This window comes from Nomascus leucogenys, chromosome 11 (assembly GCF_006542625.1).
Source record: "Nomascus leucogenys isolate Asia chromosome 11, Asia_NLE_v1, whole genome shotgun sequence".
Taxonomy (NCBI): Eukaryota; Metazoa; Chordata; class Mammalia; order Primates; family Hylobatidae; genus Nomascus; species Nomascus leucogenys.
Genome location: NC_044391.1, coordinates 61,243,487 through 61,265,138, shown reverse-complemented (window position 1 = coordinate 61,265,138; position 21,652 = coordinate 61,243,487). Strand labels below are relative to the sequence as shown.

The window sequence follows — 21,652 nt, the reverse complement described above, 5'->3', positions numbered from 1 at the left end:
CCAGATGGAGGAACGCTGCGGCCTTCTGTCAAAGTTGTGGCCTCTAAGAGAGGAAGTGATGAATGGTGAGATCAGAATTTGGGATATTGAGAAAACAATGAGGTTGGTATTTCATCAAAGCAGCTCTAATAACTATATTATGTGGTTAAACATGGAGATTTCCTGCTTATTAACCTACCGGTGTGGGAAGTTCTAGATATAGTGGTTGTCCCAGAGAATTCTTTTGTAGTAACTAAAAGTGGAAAAAGAAAGGGATCAACATGGCATTACCTCCTAAATCAGTTGTGGAAATAGCTATGTGCCTTTAATCCACTGGAAGAATGTTCCTGAAAGCCTCTGTTTTGTAACGAAATGAACTATAAGTGACTACCACTTCATGTCCTGGCCTGTTGTTCCTGGGGTTCCCTTTCCATAGAGCACACTGAATGTGGATGGTAACCTTATCTCCTCCTCACCTGTTTCACTTTCAGATCCTGAGCTCTCTTGTGTGACAGAGGAGCCTTCAGGAGAAAAAAAGCAGATGACAGATTCATCTTTCTGAATTTTACTCGTCAATTACTTCAGGCATTTTGATACTGAGAATTTGAAAATAGAACTTGTTAACTCTAATCTTCGCATATGAGGACTGTATTTAGTCCTTCCTACCTGGCCTGGAGCTCTGTGAACTGCTGCTGACTCCAGGTGAAACCACAGTTGTACCTTTTAAGGCAAGTGGAGTGAAAAAATCTTCAAATAATCCATTTCACCTTTCAACTAAGCTTTATTAAATATCTCTTTCATGTGATATTGTTTTAGGCCCTTGGGATGTATCAGTGAGCAAAATGTTCAAAGACCTCTCTCCTAATGCACCTTACATTCTAGTAGCTGGAGGCCAGCAATGAACAATAAACGTAATAAATAAGTCAGTGTGAAAGATGTTAGTAAACACTTTAGGAAAAAGGCAAATTGAATAAAAGGGTCAGGGACCCTGAGAAGCAGGGGTTATCCAGCAGCTTGCCCTCATCCTGCTACATAATAACTAGCTCTGCAAGCCTGGGCTCCTGGAAATCCAGAGAGATAAGTCAGGTGAGACCAGGGAATTCCTAGGCACACCCAGGTTTTGACTCTGGCATGTTGTATTTCCAGGGGAAATGCAGGCTACTTTCCTCTACCCACTTTCACACCCGTGTCTTCACTGCAGAGAACAGGGATTTGATAAAAGCACCAAGGCCTTAGAGTAAAAAGCTCACCTCCTGGACGTTCTGCTTGGCTGGTGTCACTCCCTACTATGGAAGTTGTGGCACCTGAGAAAGAAAAGAAAGGAAGGGGTAAAGATTAAGGTTTAGGAGACTATACACAGTGCTGTGGGCAGAGTATGTCAACCAAGGTGCCCATGTCCAGATTTTGCATGTATTTTCAGACTCACTTGTCTTGTAACTTCCAGGTTTCAGTGTTTTTCCAGAGACTACACTAGTAATACCTACAATAACAAAGAGATGGTGTCACTAGTTCAGCTGTTCGTCCACTGATTTGAATAGGGATCTCAAATCCCCACTTAGAAGCAAATTATTACTCTGACAGTTGCAGTGCTAGAAGTAATTCGTATTTGTCCCATGCAACATTTCTTTCCACAGCAATTTTACTGAGACAGTTCTCAACCATAATGTCCTTCTTTTTGGCGGGGAAATTGGAATGTTCTCCCCATATTACCTATTTATCTGTCATGGTTTTACGTTACGATGCTTTAATGAAAGCCCTTGTAAGCTCAGGAAATAGGAAGGCAATATAATGACTGCCTAGTCTTTTTCTCTGAATTTCACAATATAGCATATGCAAATCATGTAGACATTTTCGGAAGACTATTGAAGGTGTCATTAGGAATTACAGGTCTTAGTCTAGCAGCACTCACCCGTGGCTCTTCCAACACTTGTTGTTCCACTTTCTCCTAGGAAAGTGGTGGCCTCTAAGAGAAACAAAGAGATAAGAGTGACCTGGAGAATATTTAAGGACTGTGGAGAAGATATGGTGCTACTCCTGCAAAAAATAATACGAAGGAGATATCTAATTATGGGAGGGCACGTGGAAGAGTCCACGTCAACCTGTTGACTTACCTGTCTTGGAACTGCCAGGGGCAACAGTTGTAGCAGGAACTACTCTGGTGGTGGCTGAAACACAAGGGGAACTGGCATCACCACAGTGACTCCCGTTTGTGTCCTGAAGACCTGCCTCTAGAAGGAATCTGTTTACATCAAAGGCCAGTAGTAACTGGACGTCAAAGGCCACTTTCTCTGGCTGCCACTCGGATATGTTTTCCCATTCATTAATAAACTACCAAGTTGGGGCATTATATCTGCCATCCCATGACAGCGAGACAGATCGTTTTCTCCCATATTTACCTATTTCACTGCCAGGAATAGAAGACAAAAAATATTTGCTTTATAATAATTGTATCTATTTCTAATTAGCTTTTTAATTGACACATAATTTTACATATTTCCAGCGTGAGGTTTTGATATAGATGTATATACATTGTGTAATAGTCAAGTCATGGTCTTTAGCATAACCATAATCTCTGACATTTATCATAGCTTTGTGGTAAGAAAATTTAGAATCCTCTTGATATGGTTTGGCTGTGTCCCCACCCAAATCTCATCTTGAAATGTAGCTCCCACAATTCACACATGTCATGGGAGGGACCCTGTGGGAGATAGTTCAATCATGGGGGTGGGTCTTTTCCCTGCTGTTTTTATGACAGTGAACAAGTCTCACAAGATCTGATGGTTTTATAAAGGGGAGTTCCCCTGCACAAGCTCTCTCTTGCCTGTTGCCATATAAGACATGCCTTTCACCTTCCACCATGATTGTGAGGCCTCCACAGCCACAGGGAACTGTGAGTCCATTAAACCTCTTTTTCTTTTAAACTATGCAGTCTTGGGTATGTCTTTATCAGCAGCATGAAAATGGACTGACACATATCTCTTCGAGGTATTTTCAAATATATACTATAATATTGCTTACTATAGGCACTCCACTGCGCTATAGACCACCAGAACTAATGCCTGGTATCTAATTGTGATTTTGTACCCATTGACTTACTACTAATTATTTCTATCACTTTAGGGCAAAAAAAAATCTATGTAGGCATGATTCCAAGATGCATATATCTCTACTTCCCAGGGTTAAAACTGCTTTTAGTTCCTACTACTCTGCTGAAAATGTTTCAGTGTAATGTTATGGGGAAATTTCTCAGAATAATTACATTTCATTTACACCCCAACTAGAAGAGTCAACCCATTTGAAAAGTGTATATTAAAAGGTTAAGGAAAATATTAAATTAAAAAATATATTTGGCCTCAGATAGATTGTCCCTAAATAAATTACTTAATATTTTGTAGGAAAGCCTACTTCCAAACAAGTCATCCCGAAAGTCATGATTCTTGGTAACTCCCAAATCATGAGCTGCCATCCTCACCTGTTCTGGATTCACTTCTGGTAGTGCTCCTGTCTGCTGTGAGAGTTGTGGCCTCTGTGGAAAGAAATAAAAGAATCAAGAGGTCTAGGAAATTTGAGATGCTGGTAAAAAGTAGTGAGTTGTTATTTTATCACTGAATTTCTATAAAGTTATCACTCATGCAAGATGAGGATGTTCTTCTTATTGAACTACCTGTGTTGGAACCTCCCGATGAAATGGTTGTCCCAGAGAATTTACCAGAAGTCCCTAAAATGAGAAAGTAAAGGAGCTAATAGAGCAAGCAGTACTGGAATCAGCAACGTGGTCCTGAACCACTGGAAGACCTTTCTTGAAAACTTGTTTCAGAAAATATGCACCATGAATAAATTTTGCCAACTTATTAACTAATGTTTTTATACTGACTATCCCTTCCCCTGTACTCTACTGAAAAAGGAAGCTTAACTTCACCTTCTTGATTTCACTTCAAATGTTGTGCTTTCCTTGTGCTCCCAGGAAAGAGAAAAAGACTTGAACATTCTAAATGTTCTCATATGGGTAACTGGCAATATTGTGCTTATCAGATGCTGGGCAATACCTTCCTATGAGATATTTATACCTTCCCCTGCTGATTTTAAGTAGTTCATCCTCCCTTGCTTGAGACCCTGTGAACTGCTGCTGACACCAAATGAAACTGTGGTGGTAGCTGCTAAATTAAACATAGTGACACTCTGCATAAGAATATACCAGTCACCCATCTCACATTATGGAAGCATTTCCTCTGTGCCTGACATCCTCTTCTCAGAGAAAAGAAGAGACAAAGGTCTCTGCCTCATGTGATTTACGTTTATGGGAGAGAGAAAACACTAAATAAACAAGAAGTATAATAAATATGTTTGGCCGGGCCTGGTGGCTCACGCCTATAATCCCAGCACTTTCGGAGGCCGAGGCAGGCGGATCACGAGGTCAGGAGATCGAGACCATCCTGGCTAACACAGTGAAACCCCGTCTCTACTAAAAATATAAAAAATTAGCCAGGTGCAGTGGCGGGCGCCTGTAGTCCCAGCTACTCGGGAGGCTGAGGCAGGAGAATGGCGTGAACCCAGGAGGCGGAGTTTGCAGTGAGCCGAGATCGCGCCACTGCACTCCGGTCTGGGCAACAGAGTGAGACTCCATCTCAATAAATAAATAAATAAATAAATTAATTAATATGTCCGAGAGATGGCAGCAGGTGATAGTGCTATGCAGAGTCATGATGACCTGAGTGGGGAGAATCAGGGTTCTGGGGAGGCTGCTGCAGGTCAGTGAGCCTCAGCCAGGTGTCCAGAGAACTAACACTGTCACACAGGCCACGGAGCAGTGCCTGACTTAGATGACCCAGTGTCTGAAATTCCTTAGCAGAACTACTCAGGATGGCCACAACACATGTTGACCTTCCAGACAAGAATTAACCCCCTTTCCTTGGCCCCCATTTCTCATTTATGTGTTACCCTGAGCACAAAACGGCAATGATGAGAACTCTGAAGCCTGGGGCTGATGAAGCTTACCTCCTGGAGCTTCTGATCGGGTGGTCCTGACCCCTCTGGTGGAACTTGGGGCCTCTGAGAGAAAAGAAAGCAAGGATGACATCTACAGTATGGAGAGTGCAGGGTTATGTAACCCTAGGAGCCTGTTGCCCGAGCAGCCATGGTGTAGCATTCCCTGTGTGGCTGTGGACTTGCCTGTGTTGTCATTCTCAGGTTCCAGAGTCTTTCCAGAGAATGCCCCAGTGGTGGCTATTAAGAAAGAGATGGGTAGTCATGGGTCAGTACCTCGTCATCGTCAAGTGGGCAGAGAATAACAACCTCATAAATGGATAAATCTGTATGCTTTTTCAATATTTCAGGAAACTGGGCTTTAAATCCCAAAAGGTCATCCATATGATCCTCATATAATATCCTTCCCACGGTATAGTACCAAAGGAATTTTTACTTATTGGGTCTGTATTTCTCTAGGTTTCAGGAACAGGGTCCTAGCAGCTAACACTCTAGATTCTCTATGTAACTATCCAATGGCTGCATGATTACCTTGGGAACTAGTGGGAGGGTCTGCTTAAAGCATAGAAAGAAATTTAATTTTGAATTTCTGATTTGCTATTACTGGTTTGCTAATTTAGAGTTTCTGATTTGCTATTACTTTCAATAGCAAAATCACAATTACTTTTGCACCAACCTGATATAATTAATGAACGAAGGTAAGATTTTACCTAATAATGTTCAATGTTGCAGAAATAGGTAGCATGCATACATTTCAAGCAATAATCTTCAATGGATATTATTAAAAAGTGAGTCCAGTGACTCAGCATACTCACCGGTGGTTATTCTACCTCTTGTCGTTGCACTTCCACCTAGGGAAGATGTGGACCCTGAGAGACAGAAAAATGGAAAGGCATATTAGGAAATATTCAATAAACATGAAAAGAACACGATACAATTTCTTGAAAGAACAGCTGCAGAGAAGACATAGAACATCAAAATATGGGAGGAGCTCTGAAGGTTCCCTGGCAACCTGCAGACTCATCAGCGTTGGAACTGCCAGGGGCAAGAGTTATGCCAGGAGCTGCCCTAGTGGTGGCTGAAACACAAGGAAGAGTGGGATCATCATGGTGATCAACCTTTCCCTTTCCTATAGGCCTGCCTCTAAAAGCTACCCAGATCTATCTTAATTATTTATAAATGGTGCTTTCTATGTTCCTTCCTGATGTCATGCCCTGTATATTTTCTCCTATCCATTTTACTAGCAAAACAATCAGTAGGTCCGATACCTCAACCTGAAGCAATATTTCTGGTCTTCCATCAGGAGACAGGTGGTGGCCCCCATGTTTACCACTTTACTCCCCAGAATGTGGAAGACAAAAACAATTTTCCTGGTACTCTTACACATCAAGAATATATTTAACATTTCTGTTGCTTCTGAGGTATGAAAACCACTATTTCGGTATGTTTGTAAGACTCATTTCAGTTAATTCTTCTGCCCTAGATCAAAACTGTTTATATTTCCTAGTAATACCCTGGCAACGTTTCCATGTATCCTCACAGGAGAAATGTCTTAGAAAAAATGCAAATGGAAATCTCACTTTAAAAGAGGCTACTGGTAAAGTTTTAGAAAATATAAAATCTAAAGGAAGTTCTACTGGGCCTAAGATTCATTATCCCTAAATAAAGGCATAATATTCTGCAGAAAAGTCCACGCCCAAACAAGACATTCTAATGAGAGTCAAGATTCATGGTAACATGCAAATTCTGGGCTGCTCGTCCTCACCTGCTCTGGATTCAGTTCCAGTACTGCCCCTGCCTCCTGTGAAAGTTGTGGCCTCTGAGAAAAGAAAGAATAGGATCAAGAGGTCTGGGAGACACTGGTAAAAAGCATGAGTTGCTATTTTATGATTGTAGCTCTACAAAGTCATCATGCATTCAAGATGAGGATTTCCTTCCCATTCAGCTACCTGTGTGGGAACCTCCAGATGTAATTCTTGTCCCAGGGAATTCACCAGAAGTACCTAAAATGAGAAGGTAATACAGCTAATAGGACAAACAACACTGGAAACAGCAACGCTGCCTTGATCCACTGGAAGACCTTTCCTCAGAATTTCTGTTTCTGAAGGAAATGAACCATGAATGGGTTTCCCTGCAATGTATGCACATTTTTTTTTGGCTACTGACTATTCCATCACAGCCTATTCAAAAAGATGGAAGTTTAATCTGACTTTACAGATTTCGTGTCCAGTTACTTGGCTCCCTGGTGATCCAGGAGCAAGAGAAAGTCTTGAATATTCTAAGTGTTCTCCTTTGCAGAACAGGTAATCCTGTGATTACCATGTTTTTAAGAATAAACATATAGGAGATGTTTATAGCTTCCTTTAGTGTTTTTCTGTAGCCTGTGCCAACTGGCATAGGATCCTGTGAACTGCTGCTGACAGGAAGGGAAACGGTGGTGGTAGCTACTGAAGTGAACAGACTGACATTCTACATAAGAATATGCCTGTCACTGCTCTCATATTCTAGAAGCATTTCCACTGTGCCTGATAGTCTTGTCAGTGAGAAGAAAGAAAGGTGTCTGCCTCATGTGATTTACATTTGAGGGAGACGGAAAACAGGAAATTAACAAAAGTAAAATAAATATGTTTGAGTGATGTCATGAGGTGATAGTACTTGGCGGAATCATGATGAGCAGAGCTGGGACAATCAGCATTCCAGGAAGGCTGCCACAGGTCAGTGGGCCACAGACAGGTGTCCAGAGAACTAACACTGTGACATAGGCCATGGGACAGTGCCTGACTTAGATGGCCCAGTTTCTGAAACTCCTTAACAGAACTAATCAGGATGGTCAGAATACATGTTGTGCTTCCGGACAAGAAGTAACCATCTTTCCTTGGCCGCCATTCTCATTTATGTGTTCAACTAAGCACAACAGGGCAGCGAGAAGAACCCCAAAGCCTGGGACTGGTGAAACATACCTCCTGGAGCTTCTGACCCGGTGGTCCTGACCCCTCCTGTGGAACTTGTGGCCTCTGAGAGAAAAGAAAGCAAGGATGAAGTCTGCAGTATGGGGAGTGCAGGGTTATGTAACCCTAGGAGCTTGTCATCTGAACAGCCATGGTGTAGCATTCCCTGGGTACTTGTGTACTTGCCTGTGTTGTCGTTCCCAGGTTCCAGAGTCTTTCCAGAGAATGCCCCAGTGGTGGCTATTAAGAAAGAAATGGGTAGTCATGGGTCAGCACCTCGTCACCATCAAGTGGGCAGAGAATAAGAACCTCATAAATGGATAAATCTGTATACTTATTCAATATCTCAGGAAACTGGGCTTTAAATCCCAAAAGGTCAACTATATATTCCTCATATAATATCCTTCCCACAGTATAGTACCAAAAGAATTTAACTTATTGGGTCTCCATTTAGCTAGAGTTCAGGAAGAGGCTCCTAGCAGCTATCACTCTAGATTCTCTACATAACTGTCCAATGGCTGCATGATTACCTTGGGGACTAGTGGGAGGGTCTGCTTAAAGTACAGAAATAAATTAAATTTTGAGTTTCTGATTTGCTATCACTGATTTGCTATTTTTGAGTGTCTGATTTGCTATTAATTTCAATAGCAAACCTGCAGTTACTTTTGCACCAACTTGATATACTTAATAAATGAAGGTAAGATTTTACCTAACAATGTTCCATGTGAAAAAATATGTGACATGCATACATTTCAAGCAATAACCTTTAATGGATATTATTAAAGAGTGAATGCAAAGACCCAGCAATGCTCACCAGTGGTTATTCTACCTCTTGTCATTGCACTTCCACCTACGGAAGCTGTGGCCCCTGAGAGACAGAAAAACAGGGAAGGCATATTAGGAAATATTCAAGGACCATGAAAAGAAGATGATATGACTTCTTGAAAGAATAGCAGCAGGGGAGACATCGAACATTGAAATATGGGAGGAGCTCTGAAGGTTCCCTGGCAACTTGCAGACTCACCCGTGTTGGAACTGCCAGGGGCAAGAGTTGTGCCAGGAGCTGCCCTAGTGGTGGCTGAAACACAAGGAAGGGTAGGATCACCATGGTGATCAACCCTTCCCTTTCCTCTAGGCCTGCCCCTAAAAACCATACAGACTTATTTGAATTATTTATAAATGGTGCTTTCACTGATTCTTCCTGATATGGTGCCCTGTATATTTTCTCCTTGTCCATTTTACTAGCAAAACAATCACGAGGTCCGAATCCTCAACTTGAGACCATATGTCTGGTCTTTATCCGGAGAGAGGTAGTGTCCCCCTTATTTACTATTTTATGCCCCAGAATATAGAAGAACAAAACAATTTCCCTGGGACTCTTATGCATCAAGAATATACTAAACATTTCTGTTGTTTCTGAGGCATGAAAACCATTATTTGTGTATGTTTCTAAGGTTCATTTAAGTTATCTCTTCTTCCCTAGATCAAAACTGTTCATAGTTCCCAGTAATCACCCTGGCAACGTTTCTGTGTAACCTCACAGGAGAAACTTCTCAGAACAAATGCAATAGATATCCCACTTTAAAAGAGGCTACTGGTAAAGTTTTAGAAAATAGAAAATCTAAAGGAAGTTCTACTGGGCCTAAGATTCATTATCCCTAAATAAATGCATAATGTTCTGCAGAAAAGTCCACTCCCAAACAAGTCATCCTAATGAGAGTCAAGATTCACAGCAACATGCGAATTATGGGGTGCTCATCCTCACCTGCTCTGGATTCAGTTCCAGTATTGCCCTTGCCTCCTGTTAAAGTTGTGGCCTCTGAGAAAAGAAAGAATAGAATCAAGAGGTCTCGGAGACACTGGCAGAAAGCATTAAGTTGCTATTTTATGATTGCAGCTCTATAAAGTCATGCATTCAAGATGAGGATTTCCTTCCCATTCAACTACCTGTGTGGGAACCTCCAGATGTAATTCTTGTCCCAGGGAATTCACCAGAAGTACCTAAAATAAGAAGGTAAAGCAGCTAATAGGACAAACAACACTGGAAACAGCAATACTGCCTTGATCCACTGGAAGACCTTTCCTCATAATCTCTTGTTTCTGAAGGAAATGAATCGTGAATGGTTTTCCCTACAATGTATACGCGATCGTTTTGCTATTGGCTCTTTTTTCCATCACAGTCTATTTAAAAAGAGGGAAGTTTAATCTCACTTTACAGATTTCATGTCCAGTGACTTGGCTCTCTAGTGATCCAGGAGCAAGAAAAAGTCTTGAACATTCTAAGTGTTCTCCTTTGTGGAAAAGTTAATATTGTAATTATCACGTTTTTAAGAATAAACACATAGGAGATGTTTATAGATTCATTTAGTGTTTTTCTGCAGCCTGTGCCAGCTGGCATGGGATCCTGTGAACTGCTGCTGACACGAAGGGAAATGAGGGTGGTAGCCATTGAAGTAAACAGAGTGACATTCTACATAAGAATATGCCTGTCACTGCTCTCATATTCTGGAAGCATTTCCACTGTGTCTGACAGTCTTCTGTCAATGAGAGGAAGAGACAAGGGTCTCTGCCACATATGATTTACATTTGTGGAAGAAGGAAGAGAGGAAATAAACAAGAAGTGTAAAAAACATGTTAGTGAGATAGTAGCAGGTGATTGTACTTTGCAGAATCATGATGAGCAGAGCGGGGAGAATCAGTGTTCCAGGAAGGCTGCTGTAGCTCAGTGGGCCACAGACAGGTGTCTAGAGGACTAACATTGTCACACAGGCCATGGGGCAATGCCTGACTTAGATGACCCAGTTTCTGAAATTCCTTAGTAGAACTACTCAGGATGGCCACAACACATGTTGTCCTTCCAGACAAGAAGTAACCCCTTTCCTTGGCCCCCATTTCTCATTTATGTGTTACCCTGAGCACAAAACGGCAATGATGAGAACTCTGAAGCCTGGGGCTGATGAAGCTTACCTCCTGGAGCTTCTGATCGGGTGGTCCTGACCCCTCTGGTGGAACTTGTGGCCTCTGAGAGAAAAGAAAGCAAGGATGACATCTACAGTATGGAGAGTGCAGGGTTATGTAACCCTAGGAGCCTGTCGCCCGAGCAGCCATGGTGTAGCATTCCCTGTGTGGCTGTGGACTTGCCTGTGTTGTCATTCTCAGGTTCCAGAGTCTTTCCAGAGAATGCCCCAGTGGTGGCTATTAAGAAAGAGATGGGTAGTCATGGGTCAGTACCTCGTCATCATCAAGTAGGCAGAGAATAACAACCTCATGAATGGATAAATCTGTATGCTTTTTCAATATTTCAGGAAACTGGGCTTTAAATCCCAAAAGGTCATCCATATACTCCTCATATAATACCCTTCTCATGGTATAGTACCAAAGGAATTTTTACTTATTGGGTCTCCATTTTTCTAGGGTTCAGGAACAGGGTCCTAGCAGCTATGACTCTAGGTTCTCTATATAACTGTCCCATGGCTACAAGATTACCTTGAAGACTAAAGAAAGTGTTTGCTTATAGAAAGAAATTAATTTTCAGTTTCTGATTTGCTGTCACTGATTTGCTATTTTTGAGTTGCCAATCTGTTATAATCTTCGATAGCAAAACTGCAATTACTTTTGCACCAACCTGATATAATTAATGAATGAAGGTAAGATTTTACCTAACAATGCTCAGTGTTGAAGAAATGTGTGACATGCATACATTTAAAGCAATAAGGTTTATTGGATATTATTAAAAAGTGAGTCCAATGACCCAGCAATGCTTACCGGTGGTTATTCTACCTCTTGTCATTGCACTTCCACCTAGGGAAGCTGTGGCCCCTGAGAGACAGAAAAACAGGGAAGGTATATTAGGAAATACTCAAGGACCATGAAAAGAACCTGATACAACTTCTGGAAAGAACAGCAGCAGAGGAGACATCGAACACTGAAATATGGGAGGAACTCTGAAGGTTCCCTGGCAACGTGCAGACTCACCTGTATTGGAACTGCCAGGGACAAGAGTTGTGCCAGGAGCTGCCCTAGTGGTGGCTGAAACACAAAGAAGAGTGGGATCACCATGGTGATCAACTTTTCCTTTTCCTCTAGGCCTACCTCTAAAAACTATCCAGGCCTATCTGAATTATTTATAAATGGTGCTTTCCATGATCCTTCCTTATGTCATGCCCTGTATCTTTTCTCCATATCCATTTTACCAGCAAAACAATTAGAAGGTCCAATTCCTTAAGTTGAGGCAATATTTCTGGTCTTCCATCAGGAGACAGGTGGTGGTCCCCATGTTCACCATCTTACTTCCCGGAATATGGGAGACAAGAACAATTTTCCTGGGACTCTTACACATCAAGAATATACTAAACATTTCTCTTGCTTCTGAGGCATGAAAACCACTCCTTAGGAATGTTTCTAAGGTTCATTTAAGTTTTCTTCCCTACAACAAAACTGTTCACAGTTCCCAGTAACACCCTGGCAACGTTTCTATGTACCTCACAGGAGAAACTTCTCAGAACAAATGCAATAGATATCCCACTTTAAAAGAGGCTATTGGTAAAGTTTTAGAAAATATAAAATCTAAAGGAAGTTCTACTGGGCCTAAGATTCATTATCCCTAAATAAATGCATAATATTCTGCAGAAAAGTCCACTCCCAAACAAGTCATCCTAATGAGAGTCAAGATTCACGGTAACGTGTGAATTCTGGGCTGCTCGTCCTCACCTGCTCTGGATTCAGTCCCTGTACTGCCCCTGCCTCCTGTGAAAGTTGTGGCCTCTGAGAAAAGAAAGAATAGGATCAAGAGGTCTGGGAGACACTGGTAAAAAGCATTGAGTCACTATCTCATGACTGTAGCACTACAAAGTCAGCATGCATTCAAGATAAGGATTTCCTTCCCATTCAACTACCTGTGTGGGAACCTCCAGAGGTAAATGTTGTCCCTGGGAACTCACCATAGGTACCTAAAATGAGAAAGTAAAGCAGCTAATAGGACAAACAACACTGGAAACAGCAATGCTGCCTTGACCCACTGGAAAACCATTCCTCAGAATCTGTTTCGGAGGGAAATGAATCATAATGGTTCCCTGCAATGTATCCACTATTGTTTTGCTACTGACTACTTCTTCCATCACAGCCTATTTAGAAAGAAGGACGTTTAATCTGACGTTACAGATTTCATGTCCAGTGACTTGGCTCTCTGGTGATCCAGGAGCAAGAAAAAATCTTGAACATTCTAAGTGTTTTCCTTTGTGGAACAGGTAATACTGTGATTATCATGTTTTTAAGAATAAATACATAGATGTTTATAGCTTCCTTTAGTGTCTTTATGTAGCCTATGCCAACTGGCATGGGATCCTGTGAGCTGTTGCTGACACCAAGGGCAACTGTGTTGGTACCCATTGAAGTACCATTCTACATAAGAATACGCCTGTCACTCATCTCATATTCTAGAAGAATTTTCACTGTGTCTGACAGTGAGAAGAAGAGAGAAAGGTCTCTGCCTCATGTGATTTACATTTGTGGGAGAGGGAACACAGGAAATAAACAAGAAGTGTAATAAATATGTTTGAGAGATGGCAGCAGGTGATAATACTTTGCAGAATCATCATGAGCAAAGCGGGGACAATCAGGGTTCCAAGAAGACTACTGCAGGTCAGTGGGCCTCAGCCAGGTGTCCAGACGACTAACACTGTCACACAGGCCTTGGAGCAGTGCCTGACATACATAACCCAGTTTCTCAAATTCTTTAGCAGGAATACTCAGGATGGTCAGAATACATGTTGTGCTTCCAGGCAAGAAGTAACCCCCTTTCTTTGGCCCCCATTCTCATTTATGTGTTCACCTCAGCACAACAGGGAAATTAGCAGAACCCTGAGGTCTGGGACTGGTGAACCTTACCTCCTGGAGCTTCTGTTCTGGTGGCCCTGATCCCTCCTGTGGAACCTGTGGCCTCTGAGAGAAAAGAAAGCAAGCATGAAGTCTTCAGTATGGGAAATACAGGGTTATGTAACCCTAGGAGCCTGTCACCTGAGCAGCCATGGTGTAGCATTCTCTGTGTGCTTGTGGACTTGCCTGTGTTGTCATTCCCAGGTTCCAGGGTCTTTCCAGAGAATGCCCCAGTGGTAGCTATTAAGAAAGAGATGAGTAGTTATGGGTCAATACCTCATTACCATGAAGTGGGCAAACAGTATCAAGCAAATAAATGGACACAGCCTGTATACTTATTTATTATTTCAGTAAACTATGATTTTTTTTTTTGAGACAGTCTCACTCTTACCCAGGCTGCAGCGTAGTGGCACAATCTTAGCTCACTGCAACCTCCACCTCCTGGGCTCAAGCCATCCTCCAGCCTTAGGCTCCCCAGTAGCTGGGACTACAAACACATGCCACCATGCCTAGCTAATTTTTGTATTATTATTATTATTAGTAGTAGTAGAGACAGGGTTTCACCATATTGCCCAGGCTGGTCTCAATCTCCTTGGCTTAAGTGATCCTCCCGCCTTGGCCTCTCAAAGTTCTGGGATTACAGGCATGAGTCACCATGTCCAGCTGTAAACTGGACTTTTTATGCCTAATAGTAATCTGCATATTCTTCATACAACATACATATGACAGAATATTTACCAAGTAGTTTTTTACTTATTGGGCTTTCTTTCTTCTAGAGTTCAGGACTAGGGAGATAGAAGCTAACTCTCTACAACATCTAAATTAGTGTCAGTGGAATGGCTGCAGGATTGCCTTGGGGGTTATGAGGACAGCTGTTCAAAGCATAGGAAATAAGAACAAAATTTGAGAATCTGAAACCTCAGTCAATGAATAATGGTAAGATTATCTCTAATAATACTCAGTATTGGAAAAATGATTAGCATGGATACATTTCAGTCTGTAATCCTTTGGGGTTATTATCGGCAGGTGAATGCAATGCTCACCTGTGGCTAATCCACCTCTTGTTGTCCCACTTTCTCCAATGTATGTTGTGGTCTCTGAGAGAGAGAAAAACAGAGAGGACATACTTGGAAAATATTGAAGGGCCATGAAACAGATATGATATTATTCATGGATAGAATTGCACCAAATGAGGCATTTAATTATGTAAAGATCCTTGAAGAGTTTCCTGACAACCTGTAGACTCACTTGAATTGGAGCTGCCAGGGGCAAGAATTGTGCCAGGAGTTATCCCAGTGGGGATGAAACATCAAGAGGACTGTGGTCATTATGGTGCTTAAATTTTTTTTTTCCCAAAGATCTGGCTCTAGAAAGAATCTAAGCATATCATCTTACATCCAAATAACTCTTTTTCTGGTTCTTCCCTGATGATAGGCCAGATGTATTTTCTCATTAACAATTTTATTATCAAAATAGTAAGAGTGATCAATTTCTCAACATGTGGCAATATTCTTGGAATTCCATTAGAGGAAGACAGGTGGTTTCCTCCCATATTCATTGGTTTTACTTTAAAAAAATTAAGTTAAATAAGAATTTTAGACAGTCATAAAATAATAATTATTTGTATTGCTTTTGGGGCATAGAAACCTTTACTAGGCATGATTTCAAGGTTCATTTACCTTGTCTCTACTTCCCAAGAACAAAACTGTTTTCAGCTCATACTAAAACCCTGGCAATGTTTATAACGTTACAGGAGAAATTTCTCAAAACAAATTCAAGGGGCATCACATTCAAAAGACACTATTGGTAATTTGTGTTTTTTTTTTTTAAAGAAAACATTAAATGTAAAAAAAATTATTTGGGCTTAGATTCATTTTCCCTAAAAAAATGCACAATGTTCTGTAGGAAAGTTCACTTCTAAATAAGTCATAATAATAAAAGTCATAATTCACATAACTCCCAAATCATGGCCTGCTCCTCACCTACTGTGGATTCAGTTCCAATACTGCCCCTGCTTCCTGTTAGAGCTGTGGCCTCTGTGGGAAAAAGAGAATCACGAGGTGTAAGGAATTGAAGATACAAGGAAAAAGCTATTTTATGATTGCAGCTCTAAAAAGTTATACATTCAACATGAGGATTTCCTTCTTATTGAACTACCTGTGTGGGAATCTCCAGATGTAATGGTTGTTCCTGGGAATTCACCAGAAGTACCTAAAATGAGAAGAGTGAAGGTTCTAATAGAGCAAAGAATGGTAAAAGAAGTGATATGATCCTGAACCACTAGAGGCCTTTTTAAGAACATATGTTTCGGAAGGAAATGAACCATGAATGACTACCCCTTTGTTTCTTTGCCCCTCGACTGAACATTGCTGCTTCTGGGGTTCCCCTTTCCATAGATCCCAGTGAATGTGAAAGGAGACCTTATCTCCCCCTCACCTGTTGAACTTCCAGAAGCGGGCTCCCTGATGTGACAATGATGTGTTAAGAAGAAAAAAGCAGACTACCTTCTATTTTTATAAATATTTCTCATCAATTACTTGAGGTATTTTGATATTCACATGTTTAAAAAAGAACTCTCTAACTCTAATATTCTCATGTGATGACTTTATTCAATCTATTCTACCTGGCTTGGAATTCTGACTTCAGGTGAAACTATAATTGTACCTATTAGAGTAAATAGAATGAAGAACTTCAAAATAATTTCTTTCATCATTCCACTAATATTTATTAAGCATCTCTCCTGTGTAATATTGTTTTAGGACCTTGGGATGTATCAGTGAGTGAAATGTTCAAAGATCTTTCTCCTAATGCACCTTACATTCTAGTAGCTGGAGGCCAGCAATGAACAATAAACATAACAAATAAGTCAGTGTGAAAGATGTTAGTAAACACTTTGGGAAAAAGACATATTGTATAAAAGGCAAATTGTATGCCCTGAATAGTGGGGGGTATCCAGCAGCTTGCCCTCATCCCTGCTACATAATAACTAGCTTTGCAAGTCTGGGCTCCTGGAAATCCAGAGGGATAACCCAGGTGAGGCCAGGGAATTCCTAGGCACGCCCAGGTTTGTGACTCCGGCATGCTGTGTTCCCAGAGGAAATGCGGGCCCCTCTCCTCAACCCACCTTCACATCAATGTCTTCACTGCAGAGAACAGGGATTTGATAAAAGGACCAAGGCCTCAGAGTAAAAAGCTCACCTCCTGGGTGTTCTGCTTGGCTGGTGTCACTCCCTACTATGGAAGTTGTGGCCCCTGAGAGAGAGAGAAAAGAAAGGAAGGAGTGAAGACTAGTTTTTAAGAGAGTATACACTGCGCTGTGGGCAGAGTATGTCAACCAAGGTGCCCATGTCCAGATTTTGCATGTATTTTCAGACTTGCCTGTCTTGTAACTTCCAGGTTTCAGTGCTTTTCCAGAGACTACAACGGTAATACCTACAACGAGAAAGAGATGGTGTCACTAGCAGAACTCTACTTCCACTTCATTTCTATAGGAATCTCAAATCCCCACTTAGAAGCAAACTATTACTCTCAGACTCACAGTGCAACAAGAAATTCATATTTGTCCCATGCAACATTTCTTTCCACAGCAATTTTACTGAGACAGTTCTCAACAATCATGTCCTTCTCTTTTGGGGGAAGATAAGAATTTTCTCCCCATATTACGTATTTATGTCATTGGTTTGATGTCATGATGGTTTAGTGAGGGCCTTTGTAAGCTCAGGAAATAAGGAGACTGTCTAGTCTTTTTTATGAATTTTCTCAATATAGCGTATACAAATTATGTAGATATTTTCAGAAGACTATTGAAGGTGTCATTAGGAATTACAGGTCTTAGTCTAGCAGCACTCACCCGTGGCTCTTCCAACACTTGTTCCACTTACTCCTAGGAAAGTGGTGGCCTCTAAGGGAAACAAAGAGATAAGAGTGACCTGGACAATATTTAAGGATTGTGGAGAAGATATGGTGCTACTCCTGCAAAAAATAATACAAAGGAGATATCTAATTATGGGAGGGCACGTGGAAGAGTCCACGTCAACCTGTTGACTTACCTGTCTTGGAACTGCCAGGGGCAACAGTTGTAGCAGGAACTACTCCGGTGGTGGCTGAAACACAAGGGGAACTGGCATCACCACAGTGACTCCCGTTTGTGTCCTGAAGACCTGCCTCTAGAAGGAATCTGTTTACATCTTTAAGATGTCAAAGGCCACTTTCTCTGGCTGCCACTTGGATGTGTTTCCCCATTCATTAATAAACTACCAATGCAGTCAAAGGGGCCAAATTTCAGGATTACACCTGACATTCCATGACAGCAAAACAGGTGGTCTTCTCCCATACTTACCCGTTACACTGCCAGAGGTAGAAGACAAAAAATTATTTATTTCATGATAATTTAATCTATTTTTACTTTTCTTTTAATTTTCATATAAGTATACATATTTCTGGGGGTTATATGGGAGGTTTTGATATATGTATATATTTTGTAATAATCAAGTCATGATATTTAGCTTATCCATCATCTCACTTATCATTGCTTTGTGGGTAGAACATTCAGAATCTTCTTGTCAAGGATATTTGAATGTACACCATAACATTGTTTACCATAGGCACTTCACTGCTACAAAACACCAGAACTAATTACTCCTAATTGCTCCCCATTAGGTCAATGGGGCAAAATCATTGACCTAATACTATAATTATTTCTCTTGCTTTGGGGGCAAGGAAATATCTATGCAGGAATGTTTTTAAAGTTCATTTGTGTTATCTCTACTTCCTGAGATCAAAACTTTTTAACTTCTACTATTACACTGGAAATATTTATATGTAATATTATACGGAAATTTCTCAATACAATTACACTCCATTTACACCTCATCAGAAGAGTCGACCCATTTGAAAAGAAGATTTCAAGATATTTATAGGGAAATATTAAATTAAAAAATATATTTGATCTCGGTTACATTGTCTGTAAAGCCATATTTAATATTCTGTAGGAAATCCTACTTCTACGCAAGTCATCCTAATGAGAAACATGATTTATGGTAACTCCCAAATTATGTGCTGCTCTTCCTCACCTGTTCTGAATTCACTTTCAGTGCTGCCCCTGCCACTTGCGAGAGTTGTGGCCTCTGAGGAAAGAAAGAGGAAAATCATGAGGTCTGGGGAATTTGAGATATGAGTAAAAACTATTGAGGTGGTATTTTATGATTGCAGCTCTACAAAATTATCATGCATGCAAAATGGAGATTTCTTTCTCATTGAACTACCTGTGTGGGAACCTCCAGATGAAACGGTTGTCCCAGAGAATTTACCAGAGGTACCTAAAACGAGAATATAAAGAGCTAACAGAGCAAGCAGTACTGGAATCAGCACTGTGGTCCTGAACCATTGGAAGAATTTTCTTGACAACTTCTGTTTTAGAAAAAGTGTACACCATGATTTTTTGTGAACTTATTGTTTAATGTTCTCATACTGACTATTCCTCCCACTGTATCCTAGCATAAAAAAAAAGGAAGCTTAATTTCACTTTACTGATTTCAGTTTCAGTGATGTGGCTCCCTGCCATTCCAGAGGGAAAAAGAAGGAAACATTTTTGTATTTCCAATGTTCTTATTTGTGTAATTGGTGATAGTGTGATAATCAGGTATTTAAGAATACACTCATGTCGATATTTCTACATTTCCATGGTGTTTTGAGTAGCCTCCTTGACTGCCTTCAGACCCAATAAACTGCTGCTGACACCAAGTGAAACTGTGAAGTAAACAGTGACACTCTACATAAGAATATGCCTGTCACTCATGTCGTATTTTGTAAGCATTTCCTCTGTGCCTGACATAATCCTCTCAGTGAAAAGAACAAAGTATCTGCCTTGTCAGATTTGTGTTTGTGAGAGAGGAAATAGAAAATATGCAAGAAGTGTAATAAACATGATAGAGAGATGGCAACAGGTGATAGTGCTTTGTGGAATCATGATGACCTGAGTGGGGAGAATCAGGGTTCTGGGGAGGCTGCTGCAGGTCAGTGGGCCTCAGCCAGGTGTCCAGAGAACTAACACTGTCACACAGGCCATGGAGCAATGCCTAATTTAGATGGCCGAGTGGCAGAAATTCCTTAGCAGGACTACTCAGGATGGTCAGAATACATGTTGTGCTTCCAGACGAGAAGTAACCCCCTTTCCTTGGCCCCCATTCTCACTTATGTGTTCACCTCAGCATAACAGGGAAATGAGGAGAACCCTGAGGTCTGGGACTGGTGAACCTTACCTCCTGGAGCTTCTGATCTGGTGGCCCTGATCCCTCCTGTGGAACTTGTGGCCTCTGAGAGAAAAGAAAGCAAGCATGAAGTGTGCAGTATGGGGAGTACAGGGTTACGTTACCCTAGGAGCCTGCCATCTGAGCAGCCATGGTGTAGCATTCCCTGTGTGCTTTTTGACTTGCCTGTGTTCTCATTCCCAGGTTCCAGAGTCTTTCCAGAGAATGCCCCATTGGTAGCTATTAAGAAAGGGATGGGGCAGTGGTGGGTCATTACCTCATTACCATGAAATGGGAAAAGAGTATTAAGCAAATAAATGGACACAGGCTGTATACTTATTTATTATTTCAATAAACTGGCCTTTAAATGCCAAAAGCTAATCTCTACACTTCTCAAATAATATTCTTCCCATGGTATATTTGCCCAATTTGTTTTAACTTATTAGGCTTCCTTCTCTCAATATTTCATAAATAGGAAAATAGAAGCTAACTCCAGATTTTCTATGTAACTGTCAGTCAAATGGCTGCATGTTTACCTTGGGGGACAATAGAAGAGTCTGTTCAACCACCAAAAACAAGAATGAAATTTGAGATTCTATATTTAGTCAGTGAAAAATGGTAGGAACTTTCCTAACAATGTTAATATGGGATAAATGAGAGTATGGATACTTTTCAAGCCACAGTTATTGGATATTATTAGCAAGTGAGTGCAATGACCTAGCAATGCTCACCTGTCACTATTCCACCTCTTGTTTTTGCACTTTCTTGTAGGGAAGTTGTGGAATCTGAGAGACAGAAAAACAGAAAAAACATATTTGGAAAATATTCAAAGGCCATGAAACAGATATGACATTACTCTCATAAACAATAACACCAAAAGAAATATCTAATTATGTGAAGAGGTGCTTTAAAGAGTTCCCTGTCAACCTGTAGAACCATTTAATTCTCAGTGCAATCAGAGGGGCCACTTCCTCAGCTTGAAGCAATATACATTCCATGAGAGGGAGACACACAATTTTCCATACTCACCAATTTACTGCCAGGGATGAAACATAAAAAATTAAGTTTGCTGGCAATTCGAGACATCAAGAAAGCACTAATAATTGTATTGGTTTTAGGGCATGGAAACCTCTATACATGTATTTCTAGTATTCATTTACATTATCTCTCCTTCCCTGGATCACAAATGTTTTTTGTTCCTACTAATATCCCGGCCATACTTATATATAACATTATAGGAGAAATTTCTCAGAACAATTACAAGAGCCATCTCACTTCTAAGAGGATATTGGTAAATTTGGGGGAAAATATTTAATTTAAAGGCAGAACTATTTGTCCTAAGATGCATTGTCCAGAAATAAATGCAAAATATTCTGTAGGAAAGCCCACTTCCAAACAAGTCACGCTAATAAGAGTCATGATTCATGGTAAACCCCAAATCATGAGCTGCACCACCTCACCTGCTCTGGATTCAGTTCCAATACTGCCCCTACCTCCTATGAGAGTTGTGGCTTCTGAGAAAAGAGGAGAATAAAGAGGTCTGGGGAATCTGAGATACTGGGGAAAAGTATCACAGTGCTAGTTTATTATTGCAGCTCTGCAAAGTTATCACGCATTCCA

The 21,652-nt window shown here is 40.9% G+C and overlaps 1 protein-coding gene across 1 annotated transcript in view; it reads right to left on the bottom strand.

The window, feature by feature from the left end:
• The window catches only part of MUC19 (mucin 19, oligomeric), a 180,252-nt gene that overhangs the window by 57,090 nt on the left and 101,510 nt on the right, over window positions 1-21,652 (bottom strand). Inside the window, 31 exon segments of the mRNA XM_030822800.1 lie at window positions 179-232; window positions 456-500; window positions 646-699; window positions 1,230-1,283; window positions 1,889-1,942; window positions 2,091-2,144; window positions 3,452-3,505; window positions 4,975-5,028; window positions 8,097-8,150; window positions 8,725-8,778; window positions 8,935-8,988; window positions 9,858-9,911; window positions 10,878-10,931; window positions 11,052-11,105; window positions 11,676-11,729; window positions 11,886-11,939; window positions 12,621-12,674; window positions 12,806-12,859; window positions 13,797-13,850; window positions 13,971-14,024; window positions 14,828-14,881; window positions 15,767-15,820; window positions 15,942-15,995; window positions 16,983-17,036; window positions 17,635-17,685; window positions 17,834-17,887; window positions 18,857-18,910; window positions 19,049-19,102; window positions 20,045-20,098; window positions 20,764-20,817; window positions 21,493-21,546. Of these exon segments, the coding sequence (XP_030678660.1) occupies window positions 179-232; window positions 456-500; window positions 646-699; window positions 1,230-1,283; window positions 1,889-1,942; window positions 2,091-2,144; window positions 3,452-3,505; window positions 4,975-5,028; window positions 8,097-8,150; window positions 8,725-8,778; window positions 8,935-8,988; window positions 9,858-9,911; window positions 10,878-10,931; window positions 11,052-11,105; window positions 11,676-11,729; window positions 11,886-11,939; window positions 12,621-12,674; window positions 12,806-12,859; window positions 13,797-13,850; window positions 13,971-14,024; window positions 14,828-14,881; window positions 15,767-15,820; window positions 15,942-15,995; window positions 16,983-17,036; window positions 17,635-17,685; window positions 17,834-17,887; window positions 18,857-18,910; window positions 19,049-19,102; window positions 20,045-20,098; window positions 20,764-20,817; window positions 21,493-21,546 (1,662 nt within the window).